Source organism: Cynara cardunculus, assembly GCF_001531365.2.
Source record: "Cynara cardunculus var. scolymus isolate 2C chromosome LG 9, CcrdV1, whole genome shotgun sequence".
NCBI lineage: Eukaryota > Viridiplantae > Streptophyta > Magnoliopsida > Asterales > Asteraceae > Cynara > Cynara cardunculus.
The window spans coordinates 12,708,679-12,726,168 of NC_037536.1; the positions used below are offsets into that span (position 1 = coordinate 12,708,679).

The window sequence follows — 17,490 nt, forward strand, 5'->3', positions numbered from 1 at the left end:
TTTTCCAATTTTGGAAGAAGGGGGGTTTTGGGAATTGGCTTTGATTATTTTTATTTTTATTTAATTTTTATTTTTAAGGGGTGTTTGGGATTGATTATTTTTATTTTTATTTTTATATTTTAAATTGCTTATCAATTTAAGTAATGTTAAATTATAGTTTTATAAAAAGTGTTTGGATTAATTTATTATGATATTAAAATGTAATAAGTTGAAAAATTATTTTTTAATGTTTGATAAATTTTGTTTACATAATAGGAGCAATTTAATTCCCATTCTTCAAAACAACTTTTCAAGCCATCAAGATCATCTAGTTTAGCAAGAGCTTGAAGAAAAACCCGATAANAATAAGTTGAAAAATTATTTTTTAATGTTTGATAAATTTTGTTTATATATATATATATATATATATATATATGTAAAATGAATAAAAATAATATTTTTTTTATATTATTGACTTAGAGGGAGTGTTTAGGATTGTTTATTAACTTATTTGATTTTTTAATATGTGACAGTTTGTTTTTCATCATTTATAATAATATTTTTGACAAAAATTTATATCAATAACATTAATAATTTATAACAAAAAATACTAACTTAAATAACAAAAATTTATACTAATAACATTAATAATTGATAACAAAAATAATAGATTTGTAGAACAAAAAAAATATATTAGATTGTCATTATTAATGTAATATTTTTATAACCAAAATATCAATAACAAAAATAGATCATCATTTATAATATATCTCCATCTGGATCGACTTATTATATTCTTCTGCAATCATATCTCTTACTACACTCATATATAGATCGTCGCTCCTACGACATGAACTTGTAATTTCATATGTTTCGTTATTGCTATCACATCCTTCATTATCAACATCAATACGAGGATTGTATGATTTTTGTTGCACCATGTCAAATGTGTTGTTAAAAGTTAAAACTACCATTCATTCTAATATAATTGTTAATTGCCATTAAGTGATTGTTGTTTTGTACTAAACAAATATGCAATCTGAGATCCATTATATGCTCTTATGCATTAGTCCATATATTGTCACGCAATAAACTGGGTTCTTCATGACTTTGGTGCAGAAAAGAAATAAATTCCTAGTTGTTCCATTATGTAGTTCTAATCTTTGGTTGGGTTTTACTTTGTTTCGTCAATTGATTGTAACTTGAAGGGAGTTGCATCACGGTGGGTTGCTAACAGAGTGAGGGCGGAACATAAAGCAACCTTGATGCGGTAAAGGCTGTCAAAGATTCACATTCTTGAGATTTGTTTATCAAAAAATCCAAAAACCCAAATATAGGTATTTTCAAAGATTCACTGACCCAAATTTCTTAAATATGCAAAATTCATCAAATACTTAACACATTTGATAAATATCAAGTAAAATACTTTAATACCTCAAAATACTCATTTTGGCATGTATATAGTTTTTACAAAACAACTTGAACTCATATTACTGGGTTGGGTTAAACCTAGGTTTCAAACCTATCTTTAGCTTCCAAAATGGTAAAGGCGTTAGATTTCCAAGCTAATCTTCTATATCTACGATGAATAGCTTCTCAGAGATACTTCTTTTACTCCCAAAACAGATCCATACAAACCTTAGTTAAAATCTCAAATCACCCAAAACACTTTAATATGATCAAAACCCAAAATATCGAAGATACATCAAAATGAATGTTCTGGAAGGTTAAAATGAAAGGTTTTGACAATAATAAAGGTTTATAAGAGTTATGATGAACTTACAAATGGGTTTATAAGAAATGACGAAATGAGGCCAACAATGGTGAGAAGATGGTAGGAGAAGATGAAGATGTTGGATTTCAACCCTCAAGACTTGAATCTATAGTTGCCAAGCTCTTAGCTGCTATTGAAGAAATTGATTTGTGAAATAAATATGGATGGCCAAAAGTGATTTGGGATGGGACGACTTGGTGTTTCTAGAACGTAATTTTAGAGAGAGAGAGAGAGAAATGGAGTCCCTCCGTAATATAACTCTATATTAAGTAGGAACCTTTTGATTGGTTGGGAAAAATGGTCAATCACTACTCAACCCAAGGTTATAATCACATACAAAACTCGGGATTTTACATATTTTTATATTTAAAATATGCAGGTGTTACATGTTAGCTCCTGTGCTATCCATCCACTTTAGTCATCTCGTCTTTATTCGTTGGTTCATGTCATCCTCGACCTCGTTGTTGTTTAACTCATGAAACCTATATACTTGAGACTATCTTTTTAGGGCATTATTTGCCCTTCAGTGCCGACTACCACCCCTTCTTCGTTACACTCTCCACCAAATTACACCACATTCGTTCGGTCTTAGAACGACTAATGTGTAAGCCTTGTGACTCCAAAGCAAACCTGCACTGTTCCATCCTCTTAGCCACTCCACTCTGGACTCCGCTTCGAGCAAAGTGTCATTTGCACATAACATACACCATAAAACACTCCTCTATATCATACATGAAAGCTAATATAGAATCAAAGCAAATAGAAAAGGGTTTAGTATCGATATTTGGTGTACAAAAATGTTCCATCTCACTCACTGGTTAACCCCACTTTCTTTAGACACACCCAAATCACGTTCGTGGAAACATTATCATATGCTTCTCTCTAGAAAAATCAACACTGGATGAGCCACAACACCTCAAACCTTTACAAAATTGCAAAACACTCCCTCTTAATTGCAACGACAGGTTGGATAACTTCCACAAAGCTTAAAAAATTCTGTCAAACGCTCCTATTTTTGAAAAAGAACTTGACGATAAAATCCTACAATAACAATACAAAAATAAGCAAGATAATTTACATGACAACCTTGTATAAAAAATATTTTAACTTTGAGTCATCGATCAAACTCACATCTATATGATGTTTACTACGGTTCAATAAGAGTTTGGCTCATCACTTACGCCACATCAACGTATTATAACCGTGTTTCTATTCAAATCATGCAAACACAATTTTTTGATGTTGTCCTTATGAGATATTCTTTTGTGACCATTACATTCGGTGTAATGTATACAGTGGCCATCTCAATATATGTGTGGATCACGTGTCACTCATTAGAAGCATCTAAGTTATTGGAATTCTAACATGCTACGGTACACAAATATTGGCGAAATCAATTTTCTTATTGAGATTCTATATAATTCGATTAAAACATGTCATATGATATATTTGACCCATTTTTTAAGGGTTATTCACATGTAATTAAAAATCGAGCTTATTATATGATATCTTACCATCCCCTCTTCAAGGATTCATCACATGGTATTACAATCATTTTTCTCATGTATCATTTGTATCCAAACCTATGATAAATTACAAGGTAAAATATATCTAATATTTATTAAATGCTTTTTCTTGTCACTAATAAATAAAAGTCAAAAAACCCAATTAAAACCATAACAATTTAATTTAAAAAAATGAATAATAATCATCATAAAAACAAACTTAAACCCTACTTTACATAAATCGTAATATTTATATACAAAGAAATCATCGATCTTATACAATCAAGCTTAATCATTTTTTGTTTAAAAAGCTTGATTTTTTTAACAATAGTTTCGAAAAAAAGGGAATTGCCGACCATCTTTATTATCTAAACAACCTTCAAGATGGCCTCTTTAATGACCACTCAATCAAAGTCCTCCTTTAAAACAAAAAATAAATATCTCGTATCTTAAATAGCTATTTCAACATCATTCTAATTATCCCTGTGCTTTTTCTAAAAGAAACCCATTTGCACCGCTTTTAACACATAAACAATTACCAAACATACAGGTGCATATCTAAAAACATAAAAAAGAACATGGGGTATATATAATTAAGCGAGAATATAATATAATGAAATTAAACGAGTCAATATAAAACAAAACGGTGGTTTTAGTCATATATATATATATATATAGAGAGAGAGAGAGAGAATTATCTTGTACTTATTTCTTATGCTCTTAAGCACGACCATATATAATATAGAAATCACACTTGAAAAAGATGGTGTATAAAATAAGACGGTTGATTTTATCATAAAATATACGCAAACTTATCATCTAACGATTGTTTTGATAAATGAGGAAAGTTAAAAAGATTTTCTTGACTAGTGGGATGAGGATCACATCGGAGCGTTATCCAAGTTCAACTGCCGTTGTGAATGGTGATATCACTTTACACTTGGACGGTGACGAGATTGACGGTGATGGGTTTAAACCGTTATATAGTGTATCCTTTTCCGTTAATGGCGCACGTTAGACCGAAACAAAAACATATGCCCAAAACACACCTCAAACAATTTTATTTGTTTTGTAGTAATTCGAAAGCTTCTTCTCAGTATTGATGGCTGAGTGAAGCCAACGACATCTCCGTCTTATATGCCAAAAAGATTTCACAAATTCTGAATATTTTTATATATTTTTGTTAAAATTACATGTGTTTGCTTCTCTTGTCAACAATTAATTGACTTGTCGGAGCTGCAAATCTGAGAACTCCCGATTTTCAAGCTCCGATTCAGTTGCTATTTCGGCTAATTCAATGGATTATGAGCATTGTTTGTGTTCATAGCAAGTGATCTAGCTGCTCCTTTCACGGAATCTTGTAGATCTGAACCCTTCATGTCCGTCGGTGCCGCTGATGTCTCAACTCATAAAGTCGCTTGCTCTTTCTAACTACACTGGTGCGATTTTATTTCTTGAAATTCTTTTAATTTCTTGTTAATTCCTTCTGTTTTCTAATTCACTTGCGCTTTTTTAGAGATTAGGTTTTTATCTGTAATGTGCAATCCTCACTTGATGTTCTATCGGTTTAGTTGTTATTTCTTAATTTTCCAGTTGATTAAGTTAGGGTATTGGTCTCCAACTGTTCTTAGTTTCAACACTTGAACTTCGTGGTTTAAAACCCTATACCTGGTTGACTGGTTCTTGGTCTACATGGAGGTGAGATGAAATCTTATTGAATGAAATGTGACTGCCGTTTAATGGAAATCAAGTTTTCTAAGCATGTAATCTGCATCTTATGATATAAAGTGTGCTCAATCTCATTGTTATTGATCATTTCACTCATGGAGGTTTGATTCTGTTTCCTTATTCATAATTTCAGGATCAGTAAATAACATCCATTGGTCTTTGCTGAAACATTTGCTTATTCTATGCATTATCATATGCGCAACTGATGCTGATTTCACTGATAATCAAATTGAGGAACAAATTTTATCTCCACCTACTGCACCATTTGCTTCACTTGAAATTCCTGATCTACCCTTGCCAGTTCGCCTTCCATTGTTCCAGAAACAACATAGGAGACGCCTTTCACCCCTTGCTGCACCGAAACTTGTGCTAGCACCAGCTCAACCACCTGACTATGGACCATTGATAACTTCTACCCACCCTCCTTCAAGCTCACATTTGTCAAGACCTTCAATGCGGAAGAGTGAAACTGTGCCTCCTGCTACTGGGCTCACGCCTCCACGGTTAGCAGATATTGCTCCTAGTCAATCTGGTGCCGGAACATTGCCTACTGGTTTAGCCCAGCCACCGTTGTCTCCTCACGCCTCCAGTAAGGCTTTTATTTATTTGTTTATGCTTTCGAAAAGAATCAATACATATACTGTTCTTTGGCACTGCGAAAGCATAGGGGAAAATTCCATGTTTTCATTTTCTTTTAATAAGTTTCTGGTGTATATGTTTGTGTGATATGTTTCTTCTGCTAACATTTGTTTCTGCTTATCTTTGGCAGATTGTTGTGGACCTGAAACAGTTCTGAAACGAGACAGTGAGGGCTGCCACTGTGTTTACCCAATAAAGCTTGACATTCTCCTTTTGAACGTCTCCTCTAACCCAAACTGGAATCTATTCCTACAACAGTTTGCCACTCAACTTGGTCTGAGGGTTGCTCAGATTGAGCTAATCAACTTTTATTTGCTCAGTTTATCTAGGCTTAACATTTCAATGGACATAACTCCACATACAGGAGTCAGTTTTCCTTCCAGGGAAGCATCTAGAATAAACTCTTCACTTTCTACGCACAAGGTTCGTCTAGACCCCAGGCTCGTGGGTGGCTATGAGCTTCTCAACTTAACCTGGTTCAAGCCTGTTGCTCCAGCTCATGGTAATTTTTCGTTTCACTACTTTGAACATGAAGTGTTTTTTTGTACTTGTGCATGTTTAAATTGGCATGAACTTCTATTTCGTTGTGCACTTGTTTGTGTGGGTGCTTGGTTGGTTTTCCATTAATTATCCTGTAGGGATAAAGCTAGCTGTCTGGATTAATCTGTCTGTATATATTGGAAGATATTTTGTTTGGGAGGTTTTTTTTCATCGATGGAAGGAGCGTTTTTTTAATGGAGGGGAAGGTTCGGAGAAAAACTTGTCTTTCTGCATAAAGCTCCCCTAAAAGCTTATCGAATAAGCCACTTTGTATATCATTAAGCCACTACTAAACAGTCTTGTATGGCTGACCGAGTAAGCTGTGAGTCCCATTAAGCTAATTAAGTTGCTAACAAACAACCCTTGGTCTAGTTTCAAAATAATCTGCATGCTTGGCACAATGATATCTTGTTAGGAAATCATAAAGAATCAATGAGAGGTGGAGGTGTAACTTGTAAGTAACAAACTAGATCTTGTGGGATCATATTGAATATTTGACTTCTCTTATTAAGTTTTGATTTTTGGAATAAATCTTTGTGGGAGGTTTACATCTGATGTAGAAATAAGGTCTAAAGGTCTTGATACCTTCCTTTTTCCTCTACAATGCTACTATAAAGCTATTGGCATGTTTTTTTCTTCTGTTTTTCCCTCATAATTTTGCATTTTAAAACTCTCATGGTTACAATATATGTGCAGCACCTCGAATTGCTACATCACCCACCAAAGCACCTCCTTCCACGTCTTCATCTCCAACATCAGTGAATACATCTGGTCGTGGAAAACACCTCAGCTTGATTCTTGTTGTCGGCATTGGTGTTGGTATCCTTTCTGTCGCTGTAATTTGCGTGCTTATAATTTGTTCATGTGCTTCTCGCCGCCATAAGCCAGAAGCATCACCAAAAGAAACTGGTATGAGTTTATGCTAATTACGTATCTCATCTTCATTGTACTAATCTCTCATCTCTACTTGTATTTTCTTTTGAAACGGAAAACCAACTGACACACCCATGAGCTGAATGGGTTATATATTTGGCTTCTTTAAAGCCGTCCATGTTTTTGTTTTTTCAGTTTCTTACCCACTTTACCTTCTCATCTTCTTGCAAACAGCTAAGCCAAGGACTGTGGAAGCTCTTCCATCTGGAGGATCATTTCCGCATCCTACTAGTACGCGATTTCTTGCATATGAAGAACTAAAAGAAGCAACAAATAACTTTCAACATTCTAGTATACTTGGTGAGGGTGGGTTTGGAAGAGTTTTCAAAGGTGTCTTACACGATGGTACAGAAGTGGCAATAAAGAGGCTTTCTAGTGGAGGCCAACAAGGTGATAAGGAATTTTTGGTAGAAGTTGAGATGCTTAGTAGGTTGCATCATCGTAACCTTGTGAAACTTGTTGGTTACTATAGCAACCGTGACAATTCAGAAAACCTCCTTTGTTACGAACTTGTTCCAAATGGAAGTTTAGAGGCTTGGCTCCATGGTAAGTCATTCTTATTTCTTAACTACACACATCATTTTATAATAAAATCTTGAACCGCAGCTGGGATCCGGGCATCATTCAAAAACTTGACAGTAAAATTTCTCCCCCATAATACTTTGTGTTAATGGGTAGTCTTGTCTTTTTACAGGCCCACTAGGGGTTAACTGTCCTTTGGATTGGGATACCAGAATGAAGATAGCCCTTGATGCTGCAAGAGGACTGGCATATCTTCATGAGGATTCACAGCCTTGCGTGATTCACAGAGATTTTAAGGCCTCTAATATCTTACTCGAGAACAACTTCAATGCTAAAGTTGCAGACTTTGGTCTAGCTAAACAGGCCCCAGAAGGCAGAGCAACTTATTTGTCGACTCGTGTTATGGGTACATTTGGGTTAGTACCTTCATTTACTTCTTTTCAGAACTAAACCAATTACGTAGCACTAAGATGATATGACACTTTTTGGTTATATAATAAAGTAATAACCTTTTAACATGTAATTTGTTCACAAACTCGTCTACAGATATGTGGCTCCTGAATATGCCATGACTGGGCATCTGTTGGTGAAGAGTGATGTCTACAGCTATGGGGTGGTCCTGCTTGAATTATTGACTGGAAGGAAGCCTGTCGATATGAGCCAACCATCAGGACAGGAGAACCTTGTGTCTTGGGTGAGTCATATATCATCTTACGGGTTGTTTGGTTGGTTTCTATTAGGTCCTATATGGATAAAGCTGTGTGTGTGGATTAATTTGTTTTATAGATTAGAAAGGTTTTTGTTTTGGAGGGTTTTTTCATAGATAAAATAAGCGTGTTTTCTTTAATTGCGAGGGACAAGATTGAAAAAAACTTGCTTTATGTATAAAGCCCTCCCTAGAAGCTTACTGGATAAGCCACTTTCTATATCATGAATAAACTGTGAGTCCCCTTAAGCTCATTAAGCTGCTAACTGAAATACAAATGTTGGTTAAACAGGCAAGGCCAATCCTAAGAGATAAGGACCGTTTGGAAGAACTTGCGGATCCAAAGCTTGGGGGGAAATACCCGATTGAAGATTTGGCACGAGTTTGTACAATTGCAGCAGCTTGTGTATCACCTGAAGCAAGTCAACGGCCAACGATGGGGGAAGTTGTACAGTCGTTGAAAATGGTGCAGCGTGTAACAGAGTATCAAGACTCGACAGCAACAGCAGCAGCAGCTACAAATGCCCGACCCAGCCAGAAGCAATCATCGACCACTTTTGAATCAGATGGGACATCTTCTATTTTCTCATCGGGTCCTTATTCTGGTCTAAGTGCCTTTGATCATGATAATATATCGCGTACAGCTCTGTTTTCAGAAGATCTTCATGAAGGAAGATGATTGCTTGCCTACTTTCTTCTTCATCTTTTCCTGAAAAGATTTTTGCAACTGGAAATTGGTCAATTTGCAGCCAGCTTGAGGCAGTGGCAAATGGTGAAGCTTTTACGGGCTTCCTGGCGAAAGATGAAGCCTCCAGATCTGTTACAGAAAAACAGAAAAGAAGAAAGCGTCCGCGAGTTTTAGTATTCTCCGAAAGCATTGTACAGTAGCTACTATTGTTTAAGGCGTTTCCTCGTTCCAAGAATTATTTTTCTCCTTTCTGTATTTTTAACAATCATATCAATTGTCAATGATCATGAAAAAAAACCAAAATCTTATTTCTTTTCAGTTCTACCTGACATATATGTTATTAAGAATACAGCGTTTTAACCACAAGGGTGGTGCCTGATTGGTTTGAGCTTGGCTCCAAAGGTCAAAAATACCAGGTTCAAATCTAAGGAGAAATAAAAATACTCTTGTGGCACGGAGGTTCAAATGCGGTGACTCCGGACTATCTGCGAAGCAGGTGGTTGCCCTAGGATTAATCGACTCGCATAGCGGGTTGGATATTCAGGTTAATAAAAAAAAAATATATACAGCTGTTATTTAACTAATTGAAAACTGTAACGGGAATCGGAAGTTAGGACAGTCTGCTGACATTTTCATGGAATTCCATTTTATAATAAAAGAGAAATTACATTTAACAGGTCACCTGATGTTGCTGTGGTGTAGTGGTTATCACGTCAGTCTTACACACTGAAGGTCTCCAGTTCGATCCTGGGCAGCAACAAATTAAACCTTTTTTCATGTGCAAAGAAAATAGGAATATTTTTTATATTATTACTTAAACCAAACCATTTAAATTCGAATATATTAAAAACTAAGAAGTAAAACACTAAAATTGTAATAAAAATGATATATCATGTTACAAAAACCGAGCATTAGACGATAACATGCTATAGGCCTAACAATGATATGACATTTATGAACCACGACCATCGTTGCCCGATGAGCCTTTTAGAACACGGAATCCATGGCTTGCATGAACGATGAATCCATTCCCCTCCTTTCTATAGGTTTTCCATGGCAAATTGAGGCCAAGGGAATCAAGAATCGTAGCCTCTATTTTACTTTCTGTCATCGTCCCTTTGGATCAACAATCTGCGAGAAGATGCCATTAGCATCGTCCTCATCCTCGACGTCGAGATTTAGAGTGTTGAGATGCATCGCGATCATATCATTCCGATCAATCGGCACTTCCCCCATCCCACCTCCCAATGACTCCAATTTCGTATGATTTCTGGTTCCCTCTTCCCCATTCGCTCCCATCCGAAGCACATATTCCAAAGTCCACAATATATCCCCCATTGATGGTCGGTCCAACCCGTGGTCCGACAAACACCGTAACGCACAATCCGTAAACTTCTTCATCTCCTCGGGTGTAATCTGCCCTTTTAAATGCGGATCCACCATCTCCTCCAATGTCCCCTTCCTCCCACATTGCAATGCGTAATCCGCTAAACTCACTTGTTCCTTCGGAAGATTCGGATTCAAAGCAGGCCGAGCACACAACACCTCAAACAGTACAACCCCAAATGAATAAACATCCGACTTCTCCGTCAACTGTTGCCGCCGGAAATATTCCGGATCCAGATACCCAAAACTACCCTTCACCACGGTGCTGACATGGTTTTGGTTCATGTTTGGACCCGTTTTAGATAGCCCGAAATCAGAAACCTTAGCGACCCAATTATCGTCGCAAAGAATGTTGGTGGTCTTAACGTCTCGATGGATGATCGTGTATTTCGCTCCGGTGTGAAGGTAGTGAAGTCCTTTCGAAGCTCCGATCAAGATATCTAATCTTTGCCTCCATGAAAGTGTAATCTTGTTCCCTTTATAAAGATGTTCACGAAGTGTTCCTTTTCCCATATAATCATAAACCAACACCATTTCATTACCTTCTTCGCAGAACCCGATGAGCGATACCAAATGCCGATGTCTCAACTTCGATAACATCTCGATCTCCGTCACGAACTCGTTAACTCCTTGCTCGGAAGACGGGTTCGATCTCTTGATTGCTACCTTTGTATTACCATCGACCACGCCTTTATAGACCTTCCCAAAACCTCCAACTCCGATCACGTTAGACTCGTCGAAGCTATTCGTCGCATTTTTTATCTCCAACAACGAGAAATACCGGCAATTGCAGACGGCATCCGATGACAGATTACTACCACCATGACTCCTCCCGGATATCGTTGATTTGCTGGTGGAAGAAGCACCGTAGACCGGTAACCAACTAGTTGCACCGGAGTCGGGTCCTGGGACTCTTCTTCTTTTACGAATCATGAACAGAACCAACGCTGCAACCCCGATCGTGGCGGCTCCACCGACCGCACCACCAACGACGGCATTCGTGATCGAACTGTTATCGGGAGCCCGATTAGCAATCAACTGTTTCTGCATCAATTTCGACGGGACCGGATTCAGTCCGGCGAGGTTCGATTGCGAATCACTGAGCTTAAAAATCTCTAATCCATTAAGAAGGACATCATAGAATTCAGGCTTCAAATCAATATTGGTATGCAGAGTCACCCACAATTCTTCATCTCCAGGTTTGTCGCCTGAAAAAACCGCATAATCTTTTCTCGTCGGTATCCCTTTGCCGCCGGTCCAAGCAATCACGTCGGCGGTGGCGAATGCGGTTTGATTGTTCAACATGATCTCAAACACCCTCTGGTTAGCTTTCTCAAGTTGACATTCACAAAAATGAAACCTCACAAGATAAGTGAAATTAGCATCAACCTGAAAAACCCACGTCACGTTGCTTTGCTTATTGACATTAGGATCGGGTCCTTGAGTTCTCGCCGTCCGGTAAACGTCCGCCGGAGCTGTGGCCTCCGGCAAATCATTATACTCAATTGTAACATTTCCGATGTGGGTGATCGTACCGGCACCAAACATATAAGGTGTATCATCGTACCAACTTCTCATCAACCCACCGGAATCATTCGTCGGAGGAATAAACTGCCCACCGACATTCAGTCTGAACATATTCTGCATGTTTGATGATACCCCATCGATGGTTCCGGCGTCCTCCGCCACCCCAACCAACGCCGCTTGATCATCGAACAATTCCGGTTCCGTTATCAACTCAATTCCATTAACGAACGCAAACGATTTACCAGCCGGCTTGAAGGTAAGGGTGATGGAATCGGAATCAAAAGCCGCCAGCGAGTATTCTTTGATGAGATAGGCTTGTGAAAGAGCTTCAGCGGTTATGAAAGCACTAAAGTTGTTCAATAGCGTGATGGCACCTGTAGATACGACGGAATACGAATCCGAGACGTTGTAATCTGGGTAATTTGATGGGTAGAAATGGAGTCGAATGATATAGCGGCTGGTGGAGTTGACGTCAAATTTATAAGAGGTTTCGCCGTTAAAGATTCTGGCGGTCATGTACGGTACATCGGAAGTTAGCGACGGTTCGTGGGTTAGGGCGGTTGAGGAAACGGATTTATGGGCGGCGACAAGGTATTTGTTATCTGATTCCCATCTTCGATCATCAGCATCGTTGGCGGCGTCTTTTGACCCGCAGTTTAAAGCTAATGGAGGTGGGACGGCGGAGGACGGCGGAAGGAAGGCGAGGAAATCGGAAAGAAGATATAGATGAATAATCCGGCAAATGAAACTAGATTTCATGATAAAGAAACCAAGAAAAGATTTTTAAATCAATGGAAGATGTTTGATTAGCAAAAAGAACCGTATCTTGTCGGCCATGGATGCCAAATCTTTGTGTTTTGGTTGTTAGGATCAGAGAATGAATTAGAGTGAAAATCGCACCCATTGCTAATCATTTATTTATTTATTAATTCTTTTATTTTATTTTATTATTGAATAAAAGTATGAATATATAAACCAAGAAAATAGATAAATTATTAAAAGTCAAACCAAAATCCAATATTGCTTTCTCCTAAATTGTAACTTAAATGTATAACCATAGTGTTAGCTACAACGGATAAAATTATGTCTTTTTTAATCCATTTAACAGATAAAATTATGTCTTTTTTATCCATTTAATTGGTGTTAACAACACCAGATAAATGGATAAAAAAATAAAATAAAAAAAGACAATAATTAAAAATGTATGATTTACATGAAAATAAGGATTTTGAGGAGTAATGGAGGGAGCTGAATAGCAGCACTTTTTGAGTCAGCTGATTGTGTGGGTGGATATTCCAATGTAAGACTATTGCAGCTCAACTCTTACTCTTTCTCTTTCTCTTTCTCTTTCTCTTTTTATCCACAATCCCTCAAACCCTACTCACCTCCTTCCTTATCTTGGTGATGGCCTCTTCCACACCACCACCAACCTTAACCACCTCCAAACCATATCAGAACCACCATATCCAAGGTATCCAGAACCACCACCGTCGAACCCACAATGGTCATAATCCCCACCACCCATCTCCCAAGGTCTCTCTTCATCCTCCCACACCAAGAAACCCCACCGCAAACAAACCCCCAGTTCCCACCACCGCCGCACCCGCTGCCTCCTCATCTCTCCACCATCGGAACCCTAATTTCGCCCCTCTTTCCGCCTCAAAGTCAGAACTTGCTGCCGATTTCTCGGGTCGGAGGTCAACCCGGTTTGTTTCCAAGATGCATTTTGGCCGTCCGAAAGCCGCTGCCTCCAGTAGGCATTCGGTTTTAGCCGAAGATGCTCTCCACCAACTTATCCGATGTAGCGGCGATGATCGATTGGTTGACAGTGTTTTACTCGGTTTTCAACCCAAGCTATGTGGGTCTGATGATTACAACTTCTTGTTCAGAGAATTGGGCAATAGAAATGAATGGTCGATGGCGATCCAATGCTTTGAATTCGCAGTTAGTCGCGAAAGAAGACGAACAGAACAAGGTAAATTAGCTAGTTCTGTGATTAGTGTTCTTGGTAGATTAGGGAAAGTCGATTTAGCCAAGAAAGTTTTCGAAACAGCTGTTACTGATGGCTATGGAAACACAGTTTATGCTTATTCTGCTTTAATTAGTGCTTATGCCAAGAGTGGATTATCTGATGATGCCTCTAGAGTCTTTGAGACCATGAAACTTTCTGGGTTGAAGCCAAATCTTGTTACTTATAATGCATTAATTGATGCTTGTGGTAAAGGGGGTGCTGATTTCAAAAGGGCTTCTGAAATTTTCGATGATATGTTGAGCAACGGCTTTCAACCCGATCGAATTACTTACAATTCGCTTCTTGCCGTTTGTAGTGGTGGGGGTTTATGGGAGACTGCGATGAATTTGTTTAATGAGATGAGTTATAGAGGGATTGATCCAGATATATATACTTATAATACGCTTTTGGATGTTGCTTCTAGTGGTGGACATATGGATTCTGCTTTTCAAATAATGGCAGAAATGCCAACGAAGAACATAATGCCTAATGAGGTGACTTATAGTACCGTGATTCGCGGGTGTGCAAGATCCGGGAGGTTGGATCAGGCGTTAAGTTTAGTCAGCGAGATGAAATATGCTGGCATTCGTCTTGATAGGGTGTCGTATAACAATCTGCTTGCTATTTATGCTAGTTTAGGTAGATTTGAGGAGGCTCTAAATGTGGTCAAGGAGATGGAAAGTACTGGCTTTAGAAAAGATGTTGTCACTTATAATGCACTTCTTGATGGGTTCGGGAAGCAAGGGAGATACGATAAGGTTAAAGAGTTGTTCAAAAGGATGAAAACGGAGAAGGTTCCCGCTAATCTATTAACTTACTCGACACTAATTAGTGTTTATCTGAAAGGTGGTTTGTATCAAGAAGCTACCGAGATGTACAAGGAATTTAAGCACGAAGGTTTGAAGGCGGACGTTGTTTTCTATAGTGAAATTATTGATTCCTTGTGTAAAAAGGGGTTTGTGGAATCTTCTGCTTTATTACTTGATGAGATGACTAAAAAAGGGATTCAACCAAATGTTGTCACCTACAATTCCATCATTAATGCTTTTGGTCAGTCGACAGATACGGGATTTTCGATTGAAAATGAACAAGAGATCAAGTGTTTACCTTCCATGATTCCCGAAGGAGATGCTGACAAGAAGCTTGATAACAGAGATGAAGATAGGATCATCAAGGTTTTCGAGCAGTTAGCTGCTGGAAAGTTGAGTGTTGTAGAAAAGGCGAGTAAGGGTAGAAAGGAGATTATCTGCGTGTTGGGAGTTTTCCGCAAGATGCATGAGCTGGAAATTAAACCAAACGTGGTGACGTTTTCGGCTATTCTGAACGCTTGCAGGTTTGCACTTACCCATGTAATTCAGTAATGCACTCACTAATAATATGCCTACAAGAAAAAGGAACATGATTTTTTTCGTTATTTCCAAAGAAAAATCATAAACTGATTACAATATGTTTCAATGGAACGTTGAGAGTCCCATGTCAAGTGCAAAAACTAACATAAAAGTTGAAGTATGTACACGTAGAGGCAGGTTCAAATAAGAACCGTAAATGTTCATGCTTTATTCATTGATAAATGTCTTAATAGATATCCATGATGAAAATTATTCTAATAAAATACATATTCATGATGAATGATATGATATTCATGATTATTTAGGGTTATTCATGATGAATAATACATGAAATAGTTGGTTCTCAAGTTCTAAAAATATTTGTGGTTCTCATTTGAACTTTCCAGGGTAGATGCATGTATGCATACATGTACACACACATGGATGTATATATATGTGTGTACATACATACAAATCCCCTTTTGGAAGCTTGGTTATTGGTTTAGACTAATTTGGGCTTAGACATCAATGAAGATGAGAAACAAAATATCAGGAACTAGTTATGATTATGTTACTGTTGGAATATAATATTTCTGGTGATGTGTAAAACCGTTAAAAGTCAGTTGAATTGGGTATATGTTTGCAGCCGTTGCAGTTCGTTTGAAGAAGCTTCTTTGCTGTTGGAAGAACTACGTTTATTCGACAATCAAGTCTACGGAGTGGCACATGGCCTTCTGATGGGCTATCGAGAAAATGTATGGGTCCATGCTCTCACCCTTTTCGATGAAGTCAAACGGATGGACTCTTCAACTGCATCCGCCTTCTATAACGCTTTGACCGACATGCTGTGGCATTTTGGACAGGTAACAATGATATTAGAGCACATTTTAGACGCAAAAAATGCACATTTTCATAAAACCATTAACCACCAAAATAGAAGTTTGCAAATTTCACCTGTTAAGTATACACAATTTCAGAAACGAGGAGCCCAGTTGGTCGTTCTTGAAGGGAAACGCAGACAAGTATGGGAGAACACATGGTCTGATTCTTGTTTAGATTTACATCTGATGTCTTCTGGTGCGGCCCGAGCCATGGTTCATGCCTGGTTGCTAAATATATGTTCAATTGTTTATGAAGGTCACGAGTTGCCAAGTTTATTGAGGTGTGTTTAGGGTTTACATCATCTTGAATATTTCCGATATCTTCAAGATTTTGACACATTTCCATTGTTGATTCAGTATTTTAACAGGATGGGGTAAACACAGCAAAGTAGTCGGTGATTGTGCGCTTAAGAGAGCCATCGAAGCGCTTCTCAGCGGCATGGGATCGCCATTTAGGGTTGCGACATCAAACATCGGTCGGTTCATATCACCTGGTCATATGGTGGCTGCTTGGATGAGAGAATCAACCAGCATCCCAAATTTGCTCATTCTACAAGATGATAGAGTTTACCCTGAAACCCCAAGGTTGAATCATCATCTGCAACCAGTTTCTTTGTAGTTTTTGTTTGTATTTCTGGCCCTTTTCACCTTTCAGATGGTAGTTTTGTTTGTGTTAGATAGGAAAGTGGAATGGGACAGTTGAAAGTTGGTAAAATCAACCAACCTTTTATCCATGTAAATTTAACTTAAAACAGTAAATATGCTTTGATTGTCAGTGACCCATCTTCTAGAAATGCATTTTTGTTTTATTCAGTGTTGTTCCGGTCTGATACCATGTCGGACCAGATCAAACATGGGACGACAGATTTTTGTACGTGACAACTTTGTGGCTAAGGGGATGTTTACCTAAATGCTTTTTTCACTATCAGTTATTACTTACCTTATTGGGTAAGATTTTAGTTCATCAAAATGACATGGTATATAACAATTTACGTAGTAAATGCTAACAAGGTAAGAGTTGTCATCTTTATTTATCGAGAGTAAGACTCTCGGTTTTTACCGTTGAAGATTTTTGGTCATTTACATGTTAATCTATTGAGGTAAATGATCTGGTAAGGCAACATTAATCACAACAAAACTAGCGAATTAGGTATTATTTGCAGCCAACGTCTCCATCTTCTTGGCCAAAAACCTTCATAACTCCTAATTAATTTCTGTTATATATCGTAATTAATTAAATCCATTTTGGAATATGTAAAGTATATGTAGCAAGTGTTTAAACACAAGGCATGTCTATTTCCACTTTGTTATAACATAAAATCATAGACTTGGGATCATGTAAG

The 17,490-nt window shown here is 37.7% G+C and overlaps 3 protein-coding genes and 1 non-coding gene across 4 annotated transcripts; 3 read left to right on the forward strand and 1 right to left on the reverse strand.

Annotated features, from left to right (window-relative positions):
* Positions 1-4,303: 4,303 nt before the first annotated feature.
* Positions 4,304-9,332, forward strand: LOC112518677 (receptor-like serine/threonine-protein kinase ALE2). The gene is made up of 8 exons (XM_025126456.1): positions 4,304-4,697; positions 5,120-5,575; positions 5,756-6,127; positions 6,862-7,074; positions 7,273-7,644; positions 7,793-8,036; positions 8,167-8,314; positions 8,619-9,332. The coding sequence occupies exons 1-8, from the start codon at positions 4,655-4,657 to the stop codon at positions 9,003-9,005; spliced, it is 2,235 nt and encodes a 744-aa protein (XP_024982224.1). The 5' UTR covers positions 4,304-4,654; the 3' UTR covers positions 9,006-9,332.
* A 369-nt stretch (positions 9,333-9,701) lies between these two features.
* On the forward strand, positions 9,702-9,774 carry TRNAV-UAC. Its single transcript has one exon. It is a non-coding gene; the product is annotated as a tRNA-Val (tRNA).
* Positions 9,775-10,032: 258 nt separating this feature from the next.
* On the reverse strand, positions 10,033-12,458 carry LOC112518092 (receptor-like protein kinase ANXUR2). Its single transcript, XM_025125659.1, has one exon. The coding sequence runs from the start codon at positions 12,441-12,443 to the stop codon at positions 10,122-10,124; it is 2,322 nt and encodes a 773-aa protein (XP_024981427.1). The 5' UTR covers positions 12,444-12,458; the 3' UTR covers positions 10,033-10,121.
* An 836-nt stretch (positions 12,459-13,294) lies between these two features.
* LOC112518091 (pentatricopeptide repeat-containing protein At2g31400, chloroplastic) lies at positions 13,295-16,922 on the forward strand. Its single transcript, XM_025125658.1, has 4 exons — positions 13,295-15,271; positions 15,913-16,129; positions 16,244-16,428; positions 16,505-16,922. Exons 1-4 carry the CDS (start codon positions 13,332-13,334, stop codon positions 16,764-16,766), a joined length of 2,604 nt encoding a protein of 867 aa, XP_024981426.1. The 5' UTR covers positions 13,295-13,331; the 3' UTR covers positions 16,767-16,922.
* Positions 16,923-17,490: the final 568 nt, after the last annotated feature.